Source organism: Fundulus heteroclitus, chromosome 16 (genome assembly GCF_011125445.2).
Source record: "Fundulus heteroclitus isolate FHET01 chromosome 16, MU-UCD_Fhet_4.1, whole genome shotgun sequence".
Taxonomy (NCBI): Eukaryota; Metazoa; Chordata; class Actinopteri; order Cyprinodontiformes; family Fundulidae; genus Fundulus; species Fundulus heteroclitus.
Window position 1 is genome coordinate 35,754,717 of NC_046376.1, and position 24,799 is coordinate 35,779,515.

Sequence of the window (24,799 nt, forward strand, 5' to 3'; positions counted from 1 at the left end):
GATCAACATGTGGATCTTAGTCATGAGACTGTACAATGCTGTTTTGGCTATTTTCCAGTGGCTGAAGGAAAACATGAGATTCATATATGGGTAAATGGGAGAAAAATATTCAACATTTTGAACTTCAGAAAGATCAGTTCCTTCTTTGAAAAAACCAGCAATCACCTCTGTCCACATCCATTGACTCATGACTGTTTAGTTTCAGTGTCTTTACTTCTTGCTTCTCTTCCCTCATCTCTTCCAGGCTCCTGACCCCCTAATCCTGTTCCATGCTTCAATACCTTTATCAGTCTCTCTAGTTATTTGTCCACTTTTGAATTCGCATGGTCCTACTTCAAATGTCTTTTTTGTTATACTTGTCAAAAAATGTCAGAGATCTTTTCTTAAATCCTATTTGTTCCACTCTGTTCTCTTCCTTCTCCCATCTGTTTTAGGAGGTGACCCCCCCCCCCCATCACACACACACACACACACACACACACACACACACACACACACACACACACACACACACACACACACACACACACACACACAAGAAGGTAGCCCTTTGTTAAATATTATGTTTTGTTCAAGTTTACTAGAAAATGTTTAATGTCACATTGTTCTTGGTACCTTACTACAATGATTCAACTGGTGCGGATTGTTCTGCTTATTAATGTGATGAAGTACGTCACTCCTTAAAAAAATCATAGAGGGCATTACTATCAAAAGGTATTGGAACTAAAATTAAAGAGAATTCATCTGTTTAAATTTTCCACAAGAAACTGAGAAAACAAAAGTTTTAATCAACTTGAAAGCCTTGCATTTAGTTTCCTTGTAATAGTATATAAAAGTTTACATTTTACATGGTGTTGCAGGCAGTTGGTCAAAAACAGAGAGAATGTCAGCAGATAGAGATGCTGCCTACGATTTGTATTAGACAGCAACACCAGCACTTGCAAGACATTTCATGGTGGATATGCTCATTGTTCGGATTCTGTTTTATCTTTTCAAAGAAGATATGTTGATCTTTCATGCATGTTTGCGAGGAAAGCTGTTGGTTGAAAAGCTTGAATTCAAACCTTTATTATCAGCACAGTAACTGTAATAACAGAAAGAACAGCAGACAATTTAAACTGATACTGTTATTGTTAGTTATTATTTAATAATTTTATTAAAAGTGAATGACTTTTTAGATGCAGTATCGTCAGCTAATAATTAGGTCAGCTGCTGTGGACAACAGCATAATACAACCTTTCATTCTGTTCTCCTTTGTATTCCTCCTCCTATCTAGCCCCGAGGAGAAGCCTCTTTTATCTCATATCACTGTAATACACTCACATCGCCTTTTAACAAGTAGCATCTTTTGAATTTTTTGTACTTTGTCTGGGTGCTTAACAGTTTTTTTAATGTATATATGTTAGACTGAATTAGCTGAAAATGAACCCATCAGTTTAGCAAACTGGTCCTGAGGATCTTTTAGAAGTCATATTGTGAGCGTGATCAGTGAAAAATGTTTAAATATGAGCATATTACAGTGTTTTGAGTCAGTTCAGAGTTTCACAGTTAGTTTTGATGTTAAAAATGTAGCTTCCATCAACAATAATATTGCAGTTTAGTTACTAAGGATCCAACTACACCGAAATACCCTTCACTATCAGAGAGAGGTCATGTGGCTACTCCATTATTCAGGGGCCCGCCACAGCAAGTCATTACAACTTGCACACAGACTTTGCAGAGTTTTTTCAACAGATGCACTTTCCTGATGCAACCGGGGCTCAAACCCTGGTCGGCAAAATTAAAGTCAAAGACTCAAACCACTACAACACAGAGGGACATCAAAGGAACCTTCACTCAATTAATTCTAATCTAATTTTATTCTGCTGATTTCACTGTTTGATTGTACTATATCTGTCAGATCTGTTATTTTGAGAGTTCCAACAAAATTGTAATCCTTCCACATTACTTTGCACATTACACATTACTTTGCTATGCAAACCATCTATTTTAATGTAGTCTTATTTTTGTTTTTTTCTTCTCCAAAATGGTAAAAGATATTTTGGTCTGGTTTAAACGGAACATGGATTTCTATTGTGTGGAGAATAAATATATAAGTAGGTCTAAAAGCCAGCTACCAATACTTCACAGGTAGCTGGCTACCTGTGAAGTATAGAATTCAGTTCAAAATCCTTACTTACTTACTTTTAAAGTTATTCACAATCTCTCCCCTCCATACCTTTCTGATTTACTTCAAATTTCTACTCCCTCCCGCATACTTAGATCTTCTTCTACCACTCACTTAGTTGTTCCTTCAGCCCGTCTTAAAACCATGGGGAGCAGAGCTTTTTCACGTTCTGCGCCCACACTCTGGAATTCTCTCCCCCCTGACATCTGCAATACTGAGTCTTTACCCGTGTTCAAATCCAAACTCAAAACCCACATGTTCAAGATTGCCTTTTCATTATGATTTTATCTTACTTTCCTCTGTGTAATTTGTGTTGCTTCTTTTAATTATGACGACTGCTTTTACCATTTATTGTTTTTACATGTACAGTGACCTTGAGTGTTTTGAAAGGCGCTTGAAATAAAATGTATTATTATTATTATTATTATTATTATTATTATTATTATTATTATTATTATTATTATTATTATTATTATTATTATTATTATTATTATTATTATTATTGTCTGGATCTGATTTTATTCAACTTTATTCAAAGAGTTTTGCTTTTGCTTTTTCAGGCAGATCAAATGAATTATGCTACTGTAACACAATTACTGATTACAAACTCAGAAAACTTATTTACCAGACTTGCATATTACTTTTACTTAATCTACCATAAAAACAAATGAAATATAATGATGACTAAGTTGTCCTGATATGCGTTAATGGGAAACAGTTGCATATTGCTGTCACTGATCAATTATGGTGTCACTGCTTTAGTGTTTTCCTGCATAAATTTGTGTCTTTGTGTGTGTGTGCGTGCACAGGAGTCAGGCTGTAAGATAGGATGACTAATGAACTGTCACTTTCACAAAGAGTCACAAGCGTGCACAAACACATGTCCAATAAATTAGCAAATGTCAGCATGCTGCAGAGCGCTCACAGTCTTTACGAGGACAGTCATTTGTCAGCTCCTAAGACCGTTCTGCAACATCTCTTTATGCAGATGTGAACGGCGCTCAAGCACTTCAGATGTAAATTAAGTTGGAGATCTTTCCAGGGCAACATGGTTTCAAGTTGACATTTAGAAAAGCACAGGTTCATTTAATCATTTATAGGCTATGAATGAGCAGTGTTGGTAAGTACTGAAATATTGTTGTGGAGCTTAAGGGGGAGTGGCTACCAGTGCAAAATTGGACTGTGCCCATGATGCTGAGGTTTAAAGCTACAGTGTTATGACTGTTAGGTGTGACTGGAAGTCACTGCAGTATAGTGGGGTTGGCTCATGGGCGTAGGTTTGCATAGGGACCATAGGGACATGTCCCTACAAAAATTTTGGACCGACCTAATTGTCCCTACCAATAATTTGATGTGAATAACATTATAATATTTATTTTAATTTACAATGCAACGTTGCTGCTGCTGTGGCAGCGACGTTGCATTGTAAAGAGAAGAAGCCACCATTTGAGGCAGTTCAGGTATAGATAACAGGTGTTATTTCTATTACATGAGCCAAAACACAACATGGAAGATCTAAGAACATCATTGCTTCCCAGTTGTATACGTGTAGCCATGGAAGAAGAAGCCTTATGTGAATATTAAAAACATGCCCAAATATTTCGCAGGAGTAGCAAGAATTCAACCATAGCAGCATAAATCTGAATCTACAGCTGGATCTCCGAAATCAGGTGAGAACTATTCAGACTGGGATTCTGTTTATGAAGACCGTCATGGTCGCCGTCATGACGATATGCCGGATTACCAAATTGGTTCTGTGAATGCCACTACTTTCTAGTTGTTAACAAGTAACCACGGAATAAGAAGTCTTCTTTAATTACAAAAAAATACCTGAATATATTGTGGGAGTAGCGGGTATTCAACCATACAAGCATGAATCTGAACCTAGAACTCTTCAAACTGGGATTCTGTTTATGAGGACTGCCATGACTGCCATGACTGTCAAGACGATGCGCAGAATGACCGAGATGGGACTGTGCAACGGTAAGACCCGATTACATCCATGGCTAAAATACATCGCCAATGGAGCACATCCCAGATGGATGTGTGGAGCTCTGCGGAACGAAATCCACCTGGCAGGAGTCAGGTTGGGGTTCCCCCACCTCACTTCATGATTGGCTACACGTGACATTCAACAGGCTGTGTGCTCATTTATTCTCGGGGAACACCACACATGCTAGGATATCGGGGCAAGACAATCCAACATATTGAATATCCCCAATTGGAAGTTTGAGTGGTCCTGAAGTTCCACTGAGAAGACCAGATCACTCTCAACACACCACACACGGCACAAAAATCTCTTAAGATTATCTTAAGAGCCTCACTGATAGTCGGGGCCTGTTGGAATTGGAAGATCGGGGGGGGGGGGGGGGGGGGGGGGGGTCGGGCTTATTATCCTGCAGTGTGAACCAGCCTTAACATGCAGCTCAACAAGAGCTATTAGTCGGCTAAAATATCTGTCAGCAACCAGGAAAAGTCCCGGTGTTTATACAGTCATGACCAAAAGTATTGAGAATGACACAAATATTATATTTTCACATGATCTGCTGCCCTCTGGTTTTCATGTGTGTATGTCAGATGTTGTTATCACATACGTACAGAAATACAATTGCAATCATATTATGAGTAACAAAAGCTTTTAATGACAGAATGAGTTAATGCAGCAAGTCAATATTTGCAGTGTTGACCCCTCTTCTTCAGGACCTCTTCATTTCTCCCTGGCATGCTCTCAATCAACTTCTGACTTCAAATCCTGACTGATAGCAGTCCATTCTTGCACAATCAATGCTTGCATTTTGTCAGAATTCCTAGGTTTTCGTTTTTCCACCCCTTTTCAATGGGATTAAGATCAGGGGAGTTTTCAGGCCATGGACCCAAAATCTCTATGTTTTGTTCCCTGAGCCAGTTAGATATCACCTTTACTTTATGGCAAGGTGCTCCATCATGCTGGAAAAGTCATTGTTCATCACCAAACTGCTCTTGGACGGTTGGGAGAAGTTGCTCTTGGAGGACATTCTGGTACCATTCTTTATTCATGGCTGTGTTTTTAAGACTGTGAGAGAGCCGACTCCCTTGGCTGAGAAGCAACCCCACACATGAATGGTTTCAGGATGCTTTACAGTTGGCATGAGACCAGACTGGTGGTAGCGCTCACCTCGTCTTCTCCCAACAAGCTGTTTTCCAGATGTCCCAAACAATCAGAAAGGGGATTGATCAGAGAAAATGACTTTACCCCAGTCCTCAGCAGTCCACTCCCTGTACCTTTTGCAGAATATCAGTCTGTCCCTGATGTTTTTCCTGGAGAGAAGTGGCTTCTTTGCTGCCCTGAGACCAGACCTTGCTCCAAGAGTCTCTGCCTCACAGTGCATGCAGATGCACTCACACCTGCCTGCTGCCATTCCTGAGCAAGCTCTGCACTGCTGGTAGCCCGATCCCGCAGCTGAAACACTTTTAAGAGACGGTCCTGGCGCTTGCTGGTCTTTCTTGGGTGCCCTGGAGCCTTTTTGGCAACAATGGAACCTCTCTCCTGGAAGTTCTTGATGATGCCATAGATTGTTGACTGAGGTGCAATCTTTCTAGCTGCCATTCTCTTTCCTGTTAGGCCATTTTTGTGCAGTGCAATGATGACTGCACATGTTTCTTTACAGATAACCATGGTTCACAGAAGAGAAACAATGATGCCAAGCACCAGTCTCTTTTTAAAGTATCCAGTGGTGTCATTCTTACTTAATCATGACAGATTGATCACCAGCCCTGTCCTCATCACCACCCACACCTGTGTTAATGGAGCAATCACTGAAACCATGTTAGCTGCTCCTTTTAAGGCAGGGCTGTAATGACGTTGAAATGTGTTTTGGGGGATAAAGTTCATTTTCTAGGCAAATATTGACTTTGCAATTAATTGCTGTTATGTTGATCACTCTTTATAACATTCTGGATTATATGCAAATTGCCGTTATAAAAACTAAAGCAGTAGACTTTGTAAATATTAACATTTGAATCATTCTCAATACTTTTGGCCATGACTGTACATACTAAATATATGTATTTGTAACAATCAGAGGAGGTAGCTTGTTTCTCTTGTAGGACCTGACAACACTGGGTTGTTGGTGTGTGTCTGGGGGGGGGGGGTGATAAGAAATAAGATGTGATTGTCTGATTACAGTGGGATTATTGACCTTACTGCTTTAGAAAAGAAGCAGTTTTTAAGTCTATTTTCCCCCAGATTCATATTTGGGTCAAACATATAAGGATGGATATTATTTGAACATATTTCTGCCATTTTGCACCCCGAATTTACTAACTTTGTGAAATAAAGGCTTGAGAAAAATGCCGACTAACAGCTTGCGGTATCATGAGAAGGTGTGTTTACTTTGTCCTTGGTGCAGCTCGTACATCCCCTCCGGTTTTCTGCTTCAGTTAATAATGGCTGCACCCATAGACTCAGTAATGGAACATTAATTCTTGGAAACCAGGCCTCTGACTATTCACTTGAATGAATACAGCTGTCAGTGAAGGTCTGTGGTTTTGCTTCAATGCTTCTAGTGGTAAAACACAGTATTACAAGAACAAACACTTTTTTTCAACAAGTCTTTCAAAAACAAGTTTTTATTTCACTTGCCTTGCAGGGTAGAACGAAAAGAACAACTATCTTCAGCTGATTCAGTACAGATTTGATGCATTTATAGTTAAGATGTAGATATACAAAGACTGAGGGTCTCTATGGGGTGCCCCCAGGGACATAAATCAAAATTAACTTCTATATACACATGTTAAATTAAACTCGTCCATATAATATACTGAAAAACATGCATAAACACTAGTGAAAAGCTCTCACGTACACTAGTGAAAATGGTTTTCATGTAGTTTTACAGAATTTATTTTGAAGAAATTTTTAGGCGAGGCTCGGAAAACTTTCTTTTTTCAATCACTTATAAATCAGACATAGTAATAGTGCAATGGGGTTCCACTTGAAAAATATTCTTTAATGCCTTAGCTTCACACACCTACTAAAACCTTAACTTTATAACTGTGGAGCGTACTTGATTTATATCAGGTGTGTAATTTCAGGTGAGCTCCTAAACCCATCATGGCTTAAGGTGTTAAGATATTCCAGTCAGGTGTAATTAATCCATAAAAGAGTTTCTTTTTCTGAAATGAGTGACAAAAACACTGAAAATTTTTGTGAAATATATTTATTTTTAGTTGTTGTACCTGTCCCCTCAGATTGATTTATACAAAGGTAGGCCCTTTCTGAAAACAATACATGTTAACTGGATATATCTAATAGTAACAGTGTAAATAAAGCAGGCTACAGATCCATAGAATACTTAAAAATAAACTAAGGACCATTTTGATTAGCACTTCTTTGTATCACATTTAATTCCAAATTGAAATATATAGAAGTCGGTGACCGTTATGTGATAATATGTTCAAAAGCTCATGAGGTGTGAATACTTTCACAAGGCACTGTACTTCACTCTTCTTTACTTGGCTGCCTTTGAGTTAAAGTAATACCTATAATCTCTTTTTTGTTTGTTTATTGAACATTTCTTGTTTTCTCTCAATACTTACTGATATACATTTATCCTAAAGTATAGCAATTTGCTTTCTTAGGATCACAGAAACCTTTAACCGTGACTCCTTGTACATGCTGATGAGCCAAATGTGCAGTATTTGTCAGCTGAGTGTCTAAAGCACTTAACTGTTATATATGAAGCTGAACACAGAGAAACACTGGCCTAGATAATATATACAAACTCTATAACACACAAAACTCAAGGTGTCCAATTTTCTGTTTGACTCCCTGGTGACGAGCATGTTTTTGCTCTTCATCTTGATATAATTTCTCAACCCACTAACACATCTTCCCTGTACAGATTTCCATCTTAATCTTTTGGTGTTCAGCTCTTTCCTAAGCGCGTTTATGCTCACCAGGACAGATGGCCTTGCTATTTGCTTTCACGCAGCAGATGCACACTAGCATTAATCATGAAATAAAACATTCAAATAGAGGCGTTAACTCTTTTTAGGCATCTGAAGCTTCCTGGAAAAAGCTGCTGCCTTTTTTCTCTTGATCGTCACAGATCAGCTGACCTTTTCACATTATTCGAATGTAAATACAGCTCTGGCAAGGCTGTATTAACACAGTATTTGCCATTATGAAGCTGTGAATAGCTCTGAGTTTAGTTTCTGTTTTTAGCTAAAGAGGCATCAGTGTCTCTGGCATTTCTTAGCAGGTTTTTAAGCCTTTAAGAACATGATACTCTGGCTAGAAACACTACGATGGTTTGCTAGTTCCATTTTTGCTCACATTTTGCAGCCAGTCTCGTCTCAATCCCTGTACATCTTTTAAAAAGAGAATAACTCTACATACCAAACGCAAAAATGCTCTTCAAGCCAAACTGATGTGAGAGATCTGCACTTCTTTTGGCAGTGTATGATTGTAATTGTTGTGATCTCCTGGTCCTGTGTTATGAACAGCTCAGCAGAGCAAGTCCTATGGAATATGGCACCCTAAGCATTCAACATCAGCAAGTTAATATTAATTACTTCTAACTGTCACTGCAACTCTTTATATTCCAGTCAAATGTGTGTGTGTTAACACACCCCTTTAAAACATTAACATTTAAAGGCAACTCTTTTATCCTTATTTAAAGGAACTCAAAAATACTTTATATGTGAGACAAAACCAAAAGGACATTGACAGTAGACAAGGTTTAAAACAAAAATAATAACTTGACTGAATTTTTTTCTAGTCAGCACATATATTCCCAGAGTGATGGACGTCATGCCTTATTACATACCACACTTGCTTATTGAGCAGAGCAAGCTTTAACCAAATCAGGCAGTTTTAAAATATGCATTGATAATTCATGTATCTTTCCCACTTTTCAGCTTGATAGCCATGGCGCCATCCTGGACAGCGCTCTCCATCCTCTCCTTCACTTTCCTCATCCAGAACATCACCTGGTTTACTTTCTTTTATCTTTGCAAGCAGCAAAGAAGTTCTTCCTTCACACTTTCGCCAAACCGGTCCACAGTCCACTCACCTCTCGACTTTACAGTTTCCACTTCCTTCCCTCCATGTGCTCCAGAAAAACCTCCATAAACAGCAACTAGACCAAAAGACAGCATCTTGCATCATTACATCATCTACTTCACACCTGTACATTAACTCCACTGGCTCCCTGTCACATTCAATATAAATCAATCCTATGAACATACAAGGCCAACCTTAACCTTGTCCTTTTGTAAATTTCTTACTCTCATATTTATCCAAGTGAATGCAAGTTCAAATTATTTGCTATGCTATTTATCTTTTTATTATTTTATTTAGTGCCATGTGTATTCAGAGGGTGATCTTAAGGTGGTTATAAATAAAATGTTATATTACAATAAAAGGTGAACACAGACAAACTGCTGAAATCCTGAAGACAACAGAACCATGCAGAAGGCCATGACAACAGCAACAGGAAATGGTCAGAGCAGTGATCATTACACACAGGTGGAAATACCACTCATTAATTTAACAACAAGAGGGACACTTACACCATTACCAACTCCTCAGCAAAGAAAGTCGCTATTGGCTGTCCTAAAAGTGGATAGATGACATCATCATGTAATTTGCATATTTTTTCATGTACCTGTCATCCAGGTTGTAGCAAAGAGAAGCTTTTGGCAAGACAAAAATGTGATTAAACACACGTTTGGAACTACAAATGAACTTTATGAAATAATTTATAAATTCTTATACATTGCCTGAATCCACACTACATAAAACAAATTTGACCAAAAAGGCAGTTAGTTATCAGAGGCACACAGTAAACGAGGGGAATAAGGGATTCAAGCTGGGCATGAATATAATTCAGGGAATTATTTTAGCGTGACATTTACAGAGAGAAAAAAAGACTAGATTAAAAACGGTATTTACATTATATTTGTATCCCGCTTTGTAATCCAAGGCGGAATCACCGGCAGCTTTGCGCATGCGTTATACATTGAAAACGGAGCAGAGGGCCTCCCACCTCTCCACTATCTTTGCTCTGACTGCAAGCCTGGAGCTTTCAGGACGAGGCTGCTATCCTGTGTCTGTGTGTGAGAGACAGGCAGCTCGCATCTCACTCACAGCAGCGCTCGCTGCTCCTTCAAAACAGTAACTGCAGAATAATTGGTGTTTTCACGTGAAGTCGCAAGTCGCTAATAACACAGTATAATGTCGCTAGATTTCTTAAAAAAAGAAATCTAGCGAAGATTTACAAGAAGCATCTGAAAAGTCAAAAAGTTTAAGGACACTTACCGAGAAAATTGTTCTCAGATGTTCATGTATAAACTCCTTATGGAAATAAAGTTTGTTATAACCATAAAATCACACTCAAACCACATCAGCATAGCTTGGTTTCCAGAATGCTAGCAGCTCCCGCTCCTTCATGCTGTAAAAAGCTCAGCAGCACTACGGGGGCTGCAGCATGTGGATCTCTGCGCGGCAGAGATGTGGCTTGCTCCTGGATCATCTTTTCTCCTGCACAGCTTAGAAAGATATTAAACAGTCTGTTTCATGGCAGTCGTCTATTCAAGTTCCGATTGCAAGACTTGGATAGAGATGTACTCAGCTTGGCCAACCCTGCCTGTTTGTAGGTCTCTCCAGTGTGGGTGTCCCTCGAATCCTGATGTTGAGGAACAGCGTGTGAAAGAGAGCGTTTGTCCGAGGCCAGGGGTTTTATACAGTGGCCCTCTGCTATGAGAACAGTCTCCTGAGGGCCTGTAAAGGTCTCACATTTCGGTAGCTTTAAACATTTGTCTGATTCCATTCTTCATGGCTTGATTGTACACTGCTTGGTATTTCACTTTTATTGTTTTTTGTTTTGTTTTGTTTTATATCACATAAAATTATTGTTACATTTTAAGTCATTAGCTTTTTAGCGTGTGGAAACCACTTTAGCAAACTGAGTTGTATTTTGAAGTGCCATAAAAATAAAGTTGAGCTGAGAAAAGGCCTTTAGCATTAATATCCATGCCCTTGCACTGAGAGATTAATTAAATATCTACTCAGACTTACAGGCATCTGTTACAGTCTCCATGGGGACAAGCTTGTAAATCAGGAGTGTTTTAACAGGGAGAGAATCGGTCCAATTTGGGTGGAATATACTGAAAAGTTTGATCATTTTATTTGGCTTGGTTCACTTTTCCACTAAACTTTTGAGAGTATACCAAACTGCCTGGACGTGGCACACAGTTCCAAAAGAGCTGGTTGATTCTTGAATCACTTGGGTTAATGCTTTTAATATTTGTATTGAACCAAGAATCCTAATTCTTTATACTTGTCTTGGCAAAATACATGAGTTGACTGGAAGGATCATGATTAATCAGTTTAGTTACTGGACTCAGATCTTTTAACAACTTCCCTAAAATAAGTGAATCGCATAACCTTGACTGTAAGTAACAACAGCGATAGTATAACACAAAAGACAACACAGATTAAGAACAGTATGAGTATCAGCAGCAGATCCAGGAGTAGATCCCCTATGTTCCACTTTGAACACAGGGGATCTACTCTGTTCCCCATTGGAACGATTCATTTCTCACATCACACAACAATTGATTTCATGATTCTTAGTTGTCTTCCTATTATGCAATTTACAAACCTGCACAGTATTGCCCTCTGAGTCTGCACTGGCACTGTGGATGATGATGATGGTCAATGACACTGATTTAAGAGACTCAAGTGACTTGAATCACTTTAGTGAGTGACTCAGAATAACCGGAGTCCATCAAATGAATCAAGTTTACCACCTCTAGTTAGAACTGCTGCTAGTTTCGAAACATCAGTTCCAGCAACACCAAAAGCATGCAAGTTTGGTACTTTAGTTTATTCTTTAATGATCTGATGTAATAGCTTTTTTTTTCACAAGAGGCTGCCTTGTGTAGTTTCAGGTGAGGGAAAGAGCTATCCAATCTGTCGCTCAGTTCATGAGGGAAACACAGCCTAAACTGTACAACTGAAAAAATTACTAAGAGAGAGAGACTACAAGGTGCTGTTGGGGTTACACAGTCACCAAGCAAGGTTTTAGAAGGATTCATCCCTCCCCCTCTTTGGCTCATTGAAAGGTCTGGTTGCATCCCCTACTCTATGTGAACCACATTTCAGATGGATCAAAATTTGCTTGTTCGGACCCCACCAGAATTTCAATCAGCTTTCACGCCTGCTTAAATAAAGCAAACAATCCAAGTGAACAAATGCTGCTGTTTAAACAAGACCTAACAGGTATGATGTGAAAGTGCCCTGTGGTAATATCCAAAGATGGCATTGTATTTTGTGTTGGAACACAGTGTATGGCTGTATTTCACTTGTTATACACTCAGGTGTAGGCGACACACTCCTGATATCTGATCATGAATGATTCAATTAACATAAAAGTCATTAGGCCAGCCAGTGAAATGAACTAAAAGGAAATGTTATCAAAATTGTTGTGGCAGCTTAATTATCTTGTCAATAAATTTCCCATCCTTTTTCCACACTGTTATTGCGCAGGAAAGGTAATTTTCAGTTCTTGAGTCCTTTATACACTTAAAGCACTGTTGGTCAGCACTTTGGTCTCAGAATAAAAGTAATCGTACTTAACCTCTATAAAAGTCATGGTAAAAACACAGCTGTACAATTACAAGCGTTATTTAACACCTGCATAAAACAAAATGCAGTCATAGGTAAAAAAAAAAAAGAGAGACATAACCATAACAGCATTGGAATACTGGAGAGAGAAAAAAACTAGCTGACTGTGCTGAAACCATCCCACACAAGAATACTATAAATACTTGGGAAGCCTTGAAAATGGATTTAGTTCAGCAAGTAGCTCTGAGACAATCCCACACAACATTCCCCTGATACAGCGAGCCCGGCCGGCTCAAAAAAGCAGCAAATTCTGACTCAGAATAAGGAAGCATCTAGCCTTCAATCACACATCTACATGGTAAAGCAGTCCAGAGAACAGTGGGACGTCAGTGTAGTACTTAAACACTCAAGCAATTCAGTGCAGGATGGTTTTTAATGTCTGATGTCAACTGCTTTTAATTTCCAAGTCTGAACAAAGGTCAGAACCAATAACATCATTATAACCCCCACTGTATGAAAGGTTTACATTCTCTGAGTACAAGTAAACACTAAGTCATTACCTCAACAGCAATCCACACAGTTAGTTCAGTGCTCAGGGGCCCAAAGCTTTTCTCTTCATCCTTTGTGTATTCTTACTTCTTATCAATCAAACACAAGAAGTGTGATCTTAAAAAGTTTTCAACTGATGCAGAAATTATTGGATCCATAACAGAATGGATCTTCAAAGAATTGAATAGCTGCTTTAAACTACGAGATTATCTAAAAAAAAATAGAATATCATGTAAAGGTTCAATGTTTTTTTTCCTCTGATTTCAAAAATTAAAACCCTTACATCAAGTCAATTTGTTAAACATAAAGTGAAATAATTCAAGTCTTTATTTCTTGTAATTTTGATGATTATGGTATATGGATATTTAAAACCAGAAAATGTTTCAGAAAATGTAAAAAAAAAAAAAAAAAAAAAAAAAAGAAGAAGAAAAGAAGAACTTAAGCATTGGAAACTTATGTTCCCCAATACAGCAGAAGACTTAAGACATGGGTGGAGGTTTACCTTCCAGCAGAACAATATTTAGATTTACAAAATGAATAATTTTTATACAACTTCACAAGTATCCACTACTTTGTGTTGGACTGTCACATAAAATTCCAGGCAAATGTTTGGAACTTCTTGTCTGTAATGAGATGTAAATTGTAAAAAGTCAAGGATGTGAATCATTTTTGCACATCACTGCAGCTAAGTTGCTGGTAGTCAAGACAACCAGTTGGTACAATAACAATCTGCCAGACTCACAAAGTATGTTTGTGAAGTTCTTTCCTCTTGATTACTCTCAGGGTTTAATCATCTTATTTTAATCTTACACCTAAGATATTTCAAGAGGCATTGAACCCACAAATGTGCAAGTTTGAGTTGAAATATTTTGGCACTTTGTGAGACAGGGAAACATAGGTTTATGCTTGTACGTGTATGAGGTTTTGATCAAAGCCGAACAACATGACACAGTGAAATTGCTGCATTTTTGTCATAAATTAGACCAATCAGGGAACAGCTCTTGGATTTGTATTTATCTTCATTCAAATGTGTTTGAAATGAGCTCTGGCACAGTATCTCAGTGATTCAGATATTTCATTAGCCTGGCTGACCTACATTCCCTACTGGTTAGGATTAGAGAGGCCTAAGCTTCTGCTGTCACTCATGTGATCTCATGATATTTTGCGTGAACAACTGGAGCCATAGCAGCCATGATTAGTGGCTGACACTGGTCTCTGTGGGAATAATGTGGTGCTCAATCCCATGATACTTCATAGCCCTCATCAAAAACAGAAAGCCTTGTGGCCAATTTTGTTTTTGAACGGGACAAAGAACGCCGTAAATGAGGCGTTGGTAACAACTGGTAATTATTTGCTCATTAAGTTGACCAAAAAAGGTGTTCATGCAGCCAAATCTTTAAATTTGAAGGAAATTAGGTGCTAGTATTTACCATACTTATTATAACTAGGGGTGTAACATTGCACAAAGAACATGGTTTGATATGTTTTCTGTATGCTTCAATCAAGATAAATGAAACAAAAATATGCTTCTTTTATTTGGCCAGCAGTGTGAAAGCAATCTTTTTCAATTTCTTAATTTAATTTGATTTAGTATGTTCCAAAACATTAAAAGTGGGAAGTATAGAAATGACTGGAGAGTTGGTTGTATTTATTTTCAATATCTTTTTCAAAATATTTTTCTTCAGACCAGTATAAGCAACCATGACCGATAACAATATAACCACTTGAAGACAGCCAGTGTTGATGTTTAGACATTTTAAAAAAAGTCGGTCCATTTATTTGAGAACGAAACCTGTTTAAATCACCTTGGAGATGTTTGGATATTTAGACGAGTTTGTGTCCCAGCTGTACTTGAATGCTGCATGAGCAGCTGTGATAGCTTTGGGTTTGGGTTCAGTGGACGTTGGAGGTCAGCTGATTTTACTCCAGTAACAATAGTGTGCATTCAGCTTGTAATTATGTTCAGTGTAGAGTGGCTATCATATGTACCTTATCGGAGTTGAAAATACTCATGTAAAGTTCAGATTCAGTCCATCTTTCTTTCTCTGCTGTAGCTGCATGAAAAACCTTAATTTCTTTAAAGAGCAGAGTTTAGTGACAGCTGGGATCCGTCTTTGTTTAGTTGTCATCCTTTTAAAGATGCACGATGGACCCCAGTAGTGTGCACTTATTTCTGCCCCTGAAAATTTTATCTATTCGGGTCTTTTTCTTTGGTATGCATGTGTACTGAAACACAAAATCCAAAGTGGCTGTGTAGCAGTAGCTGCCGTAATAGATTGTTTATTTCCACTTCTGATAGTTTGCATTTCACTAGATAAGGCACCAGTAATGAGACTGGACAAACTCTTTTAGTAAAGGTGTTGATACAAATCAAATTCAGAGGCATATATTGTTTCTTTGACACTAGCAAGTAGTCCAACTATTATAGTAAGTTTTGACCCAAGTATTAGTTTAATTTGAAATATATATTAAATGATTTTTCAGGTCAATACACAGCACTTGGCACAAATCAATACTCCGTGTGGGCTGCCCTTCTCAAAAACTCACCTATGTAACTTGAGAGGGTTGGCTCTGTCGCTCAACGGGTCATGTGACCACGAGGTCATGTGACCTCTAGTGACACAGTCTGAGCTCCCCTTAAACACAAGAGCTAACCTTACTGTGCTTCTGTCTTTCTCATCCTCGAGTCGAAGTTTGTCATGGCCAAGTGAAGCAAAAAGAGGAAAACTATATCTGAGATATAGACAAAGAAAAAGTGAAAGAGAGATTGCTCCGGAGGAAAAACAAAAGAGGATCTTGTCAAAGAATTTGCTCATTGCTGTTTGATGAAAGATCAGAATGCAAGACCCATTCTCTTTTTGCATCGTTATTATTAGACTGGTAAATTTTATCTTTTTGCCTGTTGTATACAGAATATGGCCAAGTCTATATTTTTCTGTTTTGCAGCAGCTAAATGCTAAGTCAATGCAGAGGCACTCAGCCAGTGGGTTGTGAGTATCTCTGCACCTATTCCCCTGGCCAACTACAAGGTAATCCAGCCACTCTCAATGAGACAGGTTCCAGAGTCAGGGTTTCATTTGGAAACTTTGCCAATCAGAACCCATTCCTTATTCCTTGAACTGGATTCTAATTAAAGGAACTGGCAAGCCCAGGCCCCTGCATTCACCAGCATCCCCCTGCAGGTGGAGAAGAAGCTGGCACCTTAAGCTTGCTACATACTCCATGAGAACTTGTTCTTGTTGCCGGGGTGGCAAAACGTTAATTTTGGCTCGTCAATTAATTGTTTGCCCAAAGCTCAGCTGCCATAATCTGCCCCACTACAGCACACATCACACCCACTTTAAGAGTTTGGAAATTTGACAGACAACACCATAATGGCAGATATGACAGGAAAAGAGGAAGAAAACAAAATCTTTTAACCTTGCTGTTATTTGCAATCGATGAAGATCGATTGAGGACAGGCGGGGGAGGGGGGCACAGAGAGGGAGCTGAGCAGGGCAGGCACAGAGCTGAATGTAGAGGAGCAGACAGAAACAATAGCTCATGGAGTGCTCTGGCGCTATTGGGAAAGACTGTGAACACCGGGGACGTGCAGTGCTACAGGGGTGGGACTGCCACACTTGGACAAGTCGTTGAGTTAAAGTAAATGGAAGTAACAAGTTCAACAACTTAAAGCTAGGGCCAATGATGTTTTTTGGAAGCTTCCCCAAATCCCTTTTTGAATAACTGTGCTTGCACAAGACCGGCTTACCTCACTCTTCCGCTCTTAAAAAAATCTCCCAAATCCACTCTGGTCTTATTTCTTTCCACTGAGCCCTTCCTCTTCTTCTCATAAACATGAACACGGTTCGCTTCATGCGACTCTCAGCCATGTTCAAAGTCTACTGTGACAGCAGTGGAGCTACAGTGAATGGCTAACCACTAAGCCAACCGCTAACCTAGCTGCTAACCTAACCAGATACATAAATTTTAAAGTGCGCATGCGCAGTCAGCAATCAGAGACTATGAAGGAACGACCACGAACACTGGTGTTACATGAGCACGTCAGAATGATTGGCATGTGGGACAACCAATAGATAAGGTGATACCCCGGAACTTGAGGGACAGAGGGGAATGAAAGCAAGAATAACATTGTCAAATCCATGCCCTTTGGACCGAAGGGCATGCATTGGTTAGAGTTTTTACAGACCTGCAGCTCCCACTACCATTTTGTAAATACCTAATGTATTTGCTACTTTCAGGATGGAAGAACCATTTTACCCAGTATTAAAAAAAGTGTTTCTGAACAGGATTACCAACTATTGCTTTGAACCACAAGAGTTCAACAGCGCAACAACAGTGTTTAGTTTGACTGATACGTGAGACATTTACACTTTTCCAACTTGAACACACAAATCCTGTCCAATCACAAAACAGTAGTCAGACACCCCGCAAGAAAAATGTTCTGCCCAGATATTGTGTCGAGAACAAGCAGCGTAATCCCCCAAGACAGGGCTGAGAGACAAAATGACGTAATTCTCTGCAAGAGTGAGAACAAGAGTCTTGCTTCACGTAAAGGTAGCCTGCTGCATATGCATGAAGCGTGTATGTAGCAGGCTTTAGAGGACACTATGAGAGACATCGTTGTGAGCTTTCTCAAAGATAACAAAACTCATCAAGGCTGGTCAGAACAACTCCTCTGCATCCTCAAACATTTATGACAATGGATATCAAGAAGAAGTGCTCCGGGTTCTAATTACCAGGACAAAAAAGGCAACCTGGAGATCACCAAATATAGCTTTACAATGTGATCTTCGACAAGAAAACAGACATGTTGGACCTTCTTCAGACAAGATTTTCACTTATAAGTTATAACTGATTGGTTTAAAAAAGACTAATGGCCTATTTAGTCTGACGCTTCAGCCTCTAATTACTTGTGTTTTAATGAGGGGACAGTGATGTGTTGTTGATGTTTTGAGCTGCTGGTGCAGCAGCTGGTTGAGAATGAAAGCCAGCTTGATGTTAACATTTCATCAGTTCATCCATCCTATGGGAGAGTTCCTGTTTTAATCAGCCCTTACCTTCCGTCCTCCTGTGTTCAGCCTGAGAGGGGTCAAGTGGGGGTCAAAGATCATGTGACTGGTTTCCACGTCAATGGGGGACTGCCTCTTCCCAATGGCACACAAGTTCCAGGCCGAGTTGACCAGACCCCAGAAAGATGGGACTAGTTGAGGAGAATAAGAGGGAGACAAAGACAGAGTTACGTTTTAGTTTGACAGCTAAAATCCAAAGAGAAAGCAGCAGAGAAGCTTTAGCATGATGTGAAAGGAGAAAACGGGAAGCTTAGAAAGACCTGAATGTGAGTAGGGCCTCTGCAAAGCTGGACTAAAACAGCACCCATATTAATGGAACAGTTATTATCAAACTAAGGAACCCATTTTACCAACTGTAGCATACATTTTCTATTTTACTGCCAATTATCCACAGTGATGCTTTACAGATGTGGACAGCTTAAAACCAACCTCAGCTTGCATAGCTTAACATATTATGAAACATAAAAGACATTGATTTTATAATACCTAATAATCATAAAATAGAGTAGTGCTATTGCTGATTCGTGTGATTAAATAATTAATGACACTTAAAAAGTTACTCTTCCCATCTCAGGCTCTGTGCTGCAGCACGTTCACTTTGAGACGAGATCATACTCACAGGTTGCCAAGACTGCGCTGGTGTGTACACTCCAGCTATTATATAGAAAGGACTGAGTGGGAGTTGTAACCATTTTTACACCTAGTGTGTGAAGATGCAACAGTACAGACAAAAACATTCATTTAGTAAGGCAGTAAAAAGAGTGTGAGAAGAGGAGGGTTTCAAAAGAAAGCAGAAATGGGAACAGAATACAAAAGAAAACAGTTTAGCATCATCTTTAGTCAGTTCATGAAGAAAACTGTAAAAATGCAGTTATTTGCAACTGGACATGTCTGCTATAAAAATTATAAACCCAGCCAATAGTCTGCAAAAGGTATGAGTATCACAGCTCAAAAATAAGCAGCTGTTTATAGCTGCCAACTATGAAAGCAACTCAATCCAAGCTGGAGGTTGTTTAAGATCATGTAGTACTGGGTTTGCCATCAATAAATAAGGTGAAGCCCAGTTTGGGCAGGCAACTCGAGCTGTGCTGTTCCTTCATTTCAATCTTTCTCACTCTCTGCAGAATGCATCACGTCTACACTGATTATCTGGGGAATGTCTATTTAAGCTGGAAATCTCTAGCAACAATCTGCCTTTCCTGCACTGCTCCCGCCTGATTTCCACTCCTCCTGTCTGGTTTCTGCTGCTGCTGCCAGCTGCTGCTTGATTCTTTTCTGCCCCTCCACCACCCTTCACTCCCCTTGGACTCCAATGTAAGAGACCCTCTGTTTCTGACATGCAGAAAACATCTTCGAGGAGGTAGACATGTGCACATCCCTCAATGACGTGTTGGGCAGCATAGCAATGGGGTGATGTGATTGGACACTCAATGCCAAACGCAGCCTTATACTAAATTGGCCAATAAAGATCAATTTGAACATTTATCCTGAGTTGTCTGACCAAACTGTAAAAGTATACAATGAAAGAAAAAAAATGTGCTAGGAATCAAACTTGGTCTCCATGCAGACTTGATGTTAAAGCTGGAAATTTCCTTGCTGTCATAAGTCTGAGAAAAGCTTAATAAAATCTTTTCAAAAGTTTCAGTACGCTTGCAGAGAAAGCTAAGAAATCAAAGGAGAAAAATGTCAAAGCAAAGTCAACTGAAAAGTTGATGCACAGTGAAAAACTCAGACTACAGAGCAGAACTCAGTATAATACTGAAAGATGTGAAAAACCCAGTGGGTCACTTCCTGCATCATCCGGGTTAAATCTTCACTTTAAATCAGGATTTATAAGTCCAATATCTCCAATAACCAAGATGACATGATAAATCTGGCTGTTGGTAAGTATGCAAGGCAAATAAGCAGACTCATCATTAATGCCACAGACTCAGCTGATCTGCTTGGCACAGTTAGGGACTCACTATCCACACAGGACCCACTGACTTCACTCAAACAAGCAACACAGATGATTGTAGTATCATCTCTGTTGCCATGCAACAGAGATGATACTACAATCAGTCAAAAGGTGGCGCCGTTCCCACAGCAGACATAAAACACATTCCTCTTTCATGACCATGCTTCTTATGTTCTCTTTAATTTCATAGTAAACATCTATCCACTGACTTCTGCTCAAAAACAAGCTTTCCTGCACCCAAATCTGCTTTTAATTAATATGATAAACTCGGCTTAATACACCAAGGGTTTTCAAAGAAAGAGTGACCCAAATAATTTTCTTAATGCTGACAATAAACTTTTGTTGCATACAAAGTTTTTATGAAAGATTATCATGTTCTGCTGACGTATTATTAGTTGTTATTTCGGTGTTTTATGCTTTGTTTTAGCTCAATTTGTTAGTAAGTAAAGCCTTATATTTATGTATATCATGTATATTTATGATTTATGATTGTGTAACTCGGGAAATACTTAGCCTCATAGGACACAATAACTGGGGTTCTTAATGTGTAGTATATTTTATTTTAAGTTGAGACAGATTAAACAAAGCTGTCTTTTTTCTTACTTTTGTTAAAAAATCAGAAGATATGTGTACCAGATATTAGGTAACTACTGATGGGATGTGGCAATCTCTAAAATAACAGAGAAAATGGCCAAAAAAAGAAAATACAATATATTAAAGACAAGAACAAGAAATATGGCAGTGGCCTCTGGATTCCACAGCAACGTCTCAGTTCCCTCTTAAAGGCATACTATGCAACATTTTTCAGTTAATTAATGTGTTCCATACCATTTTGGATGATTAAATGAGTCATTTCAGGTCGAACAAAGGTTTTCTCGGCCGCCCTGGTGGTCTGTGGGGGAAATACCGTACAAGAGCCCTCGGCCCACACCCACAGGCTCAGAAGTCTGGTGCAAGACCGCGAGAGTCGGTCTTGCTTTACGGCGAGAACTCCATGTGTTTTTGCCCTGCCATTCACTATATGCACGCGCAAAAGCAACAACAAAGAACCGCAAGGTTTTTTTTGTTTGTTTTTTTATTATTATTATTATTATTATTTTTATTTATTTTTTTGTTTAATGTTGGCGAGGCGGTAGCGCTGCGGCAAGCCCTGATGTTCATACTTTCACTGTGTTAGTCATTGTTTGTACTGCTGTTTTTTTTACTTTTCGTTGCGTTTGCCTGTCTGTTAAGCTCAAAACAACTGCGCCTGGCTTGGCGGAGAAACCAGAACAGCTGAGCATCTTTATGACAGTGCACTTTTACTTTCGCCCTCTGGGGGGAGCCTCGCTGGAAAATCAACCCCGGTTGCATAGTATACCTTTAATGAAATGGCCTACCGATTTTCTGCCAAAATTATCTACTGCAGATAAAACACGTACAGTTCACCTCCAAGTTCATAGAAATTATATACGTAGACGCCCCATTGCCTATAGGGCGGCCATCTTGGGTCAGACCATAGATCAGAATGAAGAGGAGGCAGCTCAGATCTCATTTTAATCATATGTTCACAGTGATTGTGACCTTTCAGACAGATTACTCATATTTATTCAGAACCAAAACAATTTAAACTGAAGTCAAACTGCATGAGATATGTACACGCAGTTATATATTTTACGGTTACATATTAATATTAATTTGATAAATGTATGTGTGTATATATATATATATATATATATATATATGACAGTATAGATAGATAGATAGACTATTCATCGCAATCCCTTTTATCATACATGGGATCCAACCGGGTAGCTTCCTACTTCATGTGTAAATACATTCACAAATGGCACTTTAAACTGTACAAAAACAGAGACTAATCAGTGACCATCTGCCACCTTTTAAGAGATTGCGATGACAGCAGCACTGATCTACATAGCAGCAAAACTATATACAGACAAGTGAGAGCAGAGGTGCCAATAACACCATTTAAAAATGATAAAATGACAAACCGCAATGTGAAAAAAAATCAACAAAAAACAAAATAATTAATCTTAGAATCAAAGACATTACAAAATCATAGCAAAAAGAAAAATAGTCTATAATATTTTTTCCGCATAAATCATTGCGCACCCATAAGCGGAGCAAAAGTTGGGCATCCTGGGATGTAACTATGGAAGTTAGCTAACTGTGAATAAAAAATCCAAATTATTTATTAAGTTAGAAAGTCATTTAATTCAATCAATTGGTCTCATATAGCCCCTAAACGGGTGACGTTTTCAATCAGCTAATTTATCTGGAAATCGGTTGAGAATTCACCGGATTCAGAGTGTCTGAAAACGTAATGTACCACTTTCCTGAATTGACGTGTATTCACTCTGACCGCAGCTTGGTCTGACCTAAGATGGCCGCTCTGTTGGCACGCCTCCCACCCAACGACGTGGCGTCTATGTAAATATGTCTGTGTCCAAGTTCAGCACATAGCATAGCAACACAGGAAGAGGACAAGATGTATTTCCTTTCCCGTCTTGGGAAACAATAATCACCTTGAAACACTGCTCTCTGGTGGTCAAAATGTGCAACGCCTGAGACCAACTACCTGAACATATTTAAATGTGAAAAAAATTCAATAGCATTGCTACCGGTATACAAAAGAAAACCAACACTTTGAACAGTACACTTATTCAACCAAAATTTACCACCCGGCTACAATTGTAATGTACTGTGTATGCACAGCAGGGGCTAAACAAGGAAGTGGCTAACGGCTATAAGCATCTCCAGGTGAAACAATGAAGAATGTTCCAATGGCTAATGAAAGAAAATGGAATGCTGCTGGGAATACAGTATGACCGTTGGTATTCACTGAAGGGGACACTAAATATGCCGAAGCTCAGATGTCACCACAGAGTTGATTGACGTGAGTAAATGATCTGATTTGAGGCTCTTAACTTTGCTGTTAGATCGTTATATTGAAAAACTAATGATTGGTCTGCGATGATGCCGAGCTTCCGCTTTACTGCGAGGCATTTCAGAGGCTCAGGCTCAGTCCAGCATTATTTAATTTTGATTTATTAATCGCGCCCGGTGCTGGGGCTATATTTATCCACAAAAAGGACCATCGAAACATTTTCAGGATGGAGACTTGCCGTATATAACCTTATTTTATCATGATCAAAACATTTTGTTCCTTTTTTAAAGCATATAATGTGGCTATAAACCTTTTAATCCCCCCTCCGTCCGTCCGTCCGTCTTCTTCCGCTTATCCGGGGTCGGGTCGCGGGGGTAGCAGCTTCAGTAGGGAGGCCCAGACGTCCCTCTTCCCGGCCACTTGGGCCAGCTCCTCAGGAGGAATCCCAAGGCGTTCCCAGGCCAGCCGGGAGACATAGTCCCTCCAGCGTGTCCTGGGTCTTCCCCTGGGCCTCCTCCCGGTGGGACGTGCCCGGAACACCTCACCAGGGAGGCGTCCAGGAGGCATCCTGACCAGATGCCCGAGCCACCTCAACTGGCTCCTCTCGACGTGGAGGAGCAGCGGCTCTACTCTGAGTCCTCCCCGGATAACTGAGCTCCTCACCCTATCTCTAAGGGAGAGCCCAGACACACCACAGAGAAAACTCATTTCAGCCGCTTGTATCCGAGATCTCGTTCTTTCGGTCACGACCCAAAGCTCGTGACCATAGATGAGGGTAGGAACGTAGATCGACCGGTAAATCGAGAGCTTCGCCTTTTGGCTCAGCTCTCTCTTCACCACAACGGATCGGTACAGCGCCCGCTTCACAGCAGACGCTGCACCAATCCGCCTGTCCATCTCCCGCTCCATCTTCCCCTCATTCGTGAACAAGACCCCAAGATACTTGAACTTCTCCACTAGGGGCAGCACATCCTCCCCAACCCGGAGAAGGCACTCTACCCTTTTCCGGTTCAAGACCATGGTCTCGGATTTGGAGGCACTGATTTTTATCCCGGCCGCTTCGCACTCGGCTGCGAACCGCTCCAGTGAGAGCTGTAGATCACGCCCTGATGAAGCCAATAGGACCACGTCATCCGCGAATAGCAGAGACGAAATCTTAAGGCCACCAAAACGGATCCCCTCAACACCTTGGCTGCGCCTAGAAATTCTGTCCATAAAAGTTATGAACAGAATCGGTGACAAAGGGCAACCTTGGCGGAGTCCAACTCTCACCGGAAACGAGTCCGACTTACTGCCGGCAATGCGGACCAGACTCTGACACCGGTCGTACAGAGACCTGACAGCCCTTATTAAAGGGCCCGGTACTCCATACTCCCGGAGTACCCCCCACAGGATCCCTCGGGGGACACGGTCGAATGCCTTCTCCAGATCCACAAAACACATGTAGACCGGTTGGGAAAAACTCCCATGCCCCCTCCAGAATCCTGCTGAGGGTGTAGAGCTGGTCCAGTGTTCCACGGCCAGGACGAAAACCACACTGCTCTTCCTGAATCCGAGA

General features: G+C 39.9%; 1 protein-coding gene across 2 annotated transcripts in view; it reads right to left on the minus strand.

The window, feature by feature from the left end:
• LOC105937949 (carbonic anhydrase-related protein 10) overlaps positions 1-24,799 on the minus strand; it is a 249,376-nt gene that overhangs the window by 120,155 nt on the left and 104,422 nt on the right. For both annotated transcript variants that reach the window (XM_036148578.1, XM_036148576.1), the window contains exon 3: positions 18,386-18,528. In XM_036148578.1, the coding sequence (XP_036004471.1) occupies positions 18,386-18,528 (143 nt within the window). The remainder of the gene's footprint in view (positions 1-18,385; positions 18,529-24,799) is intronic.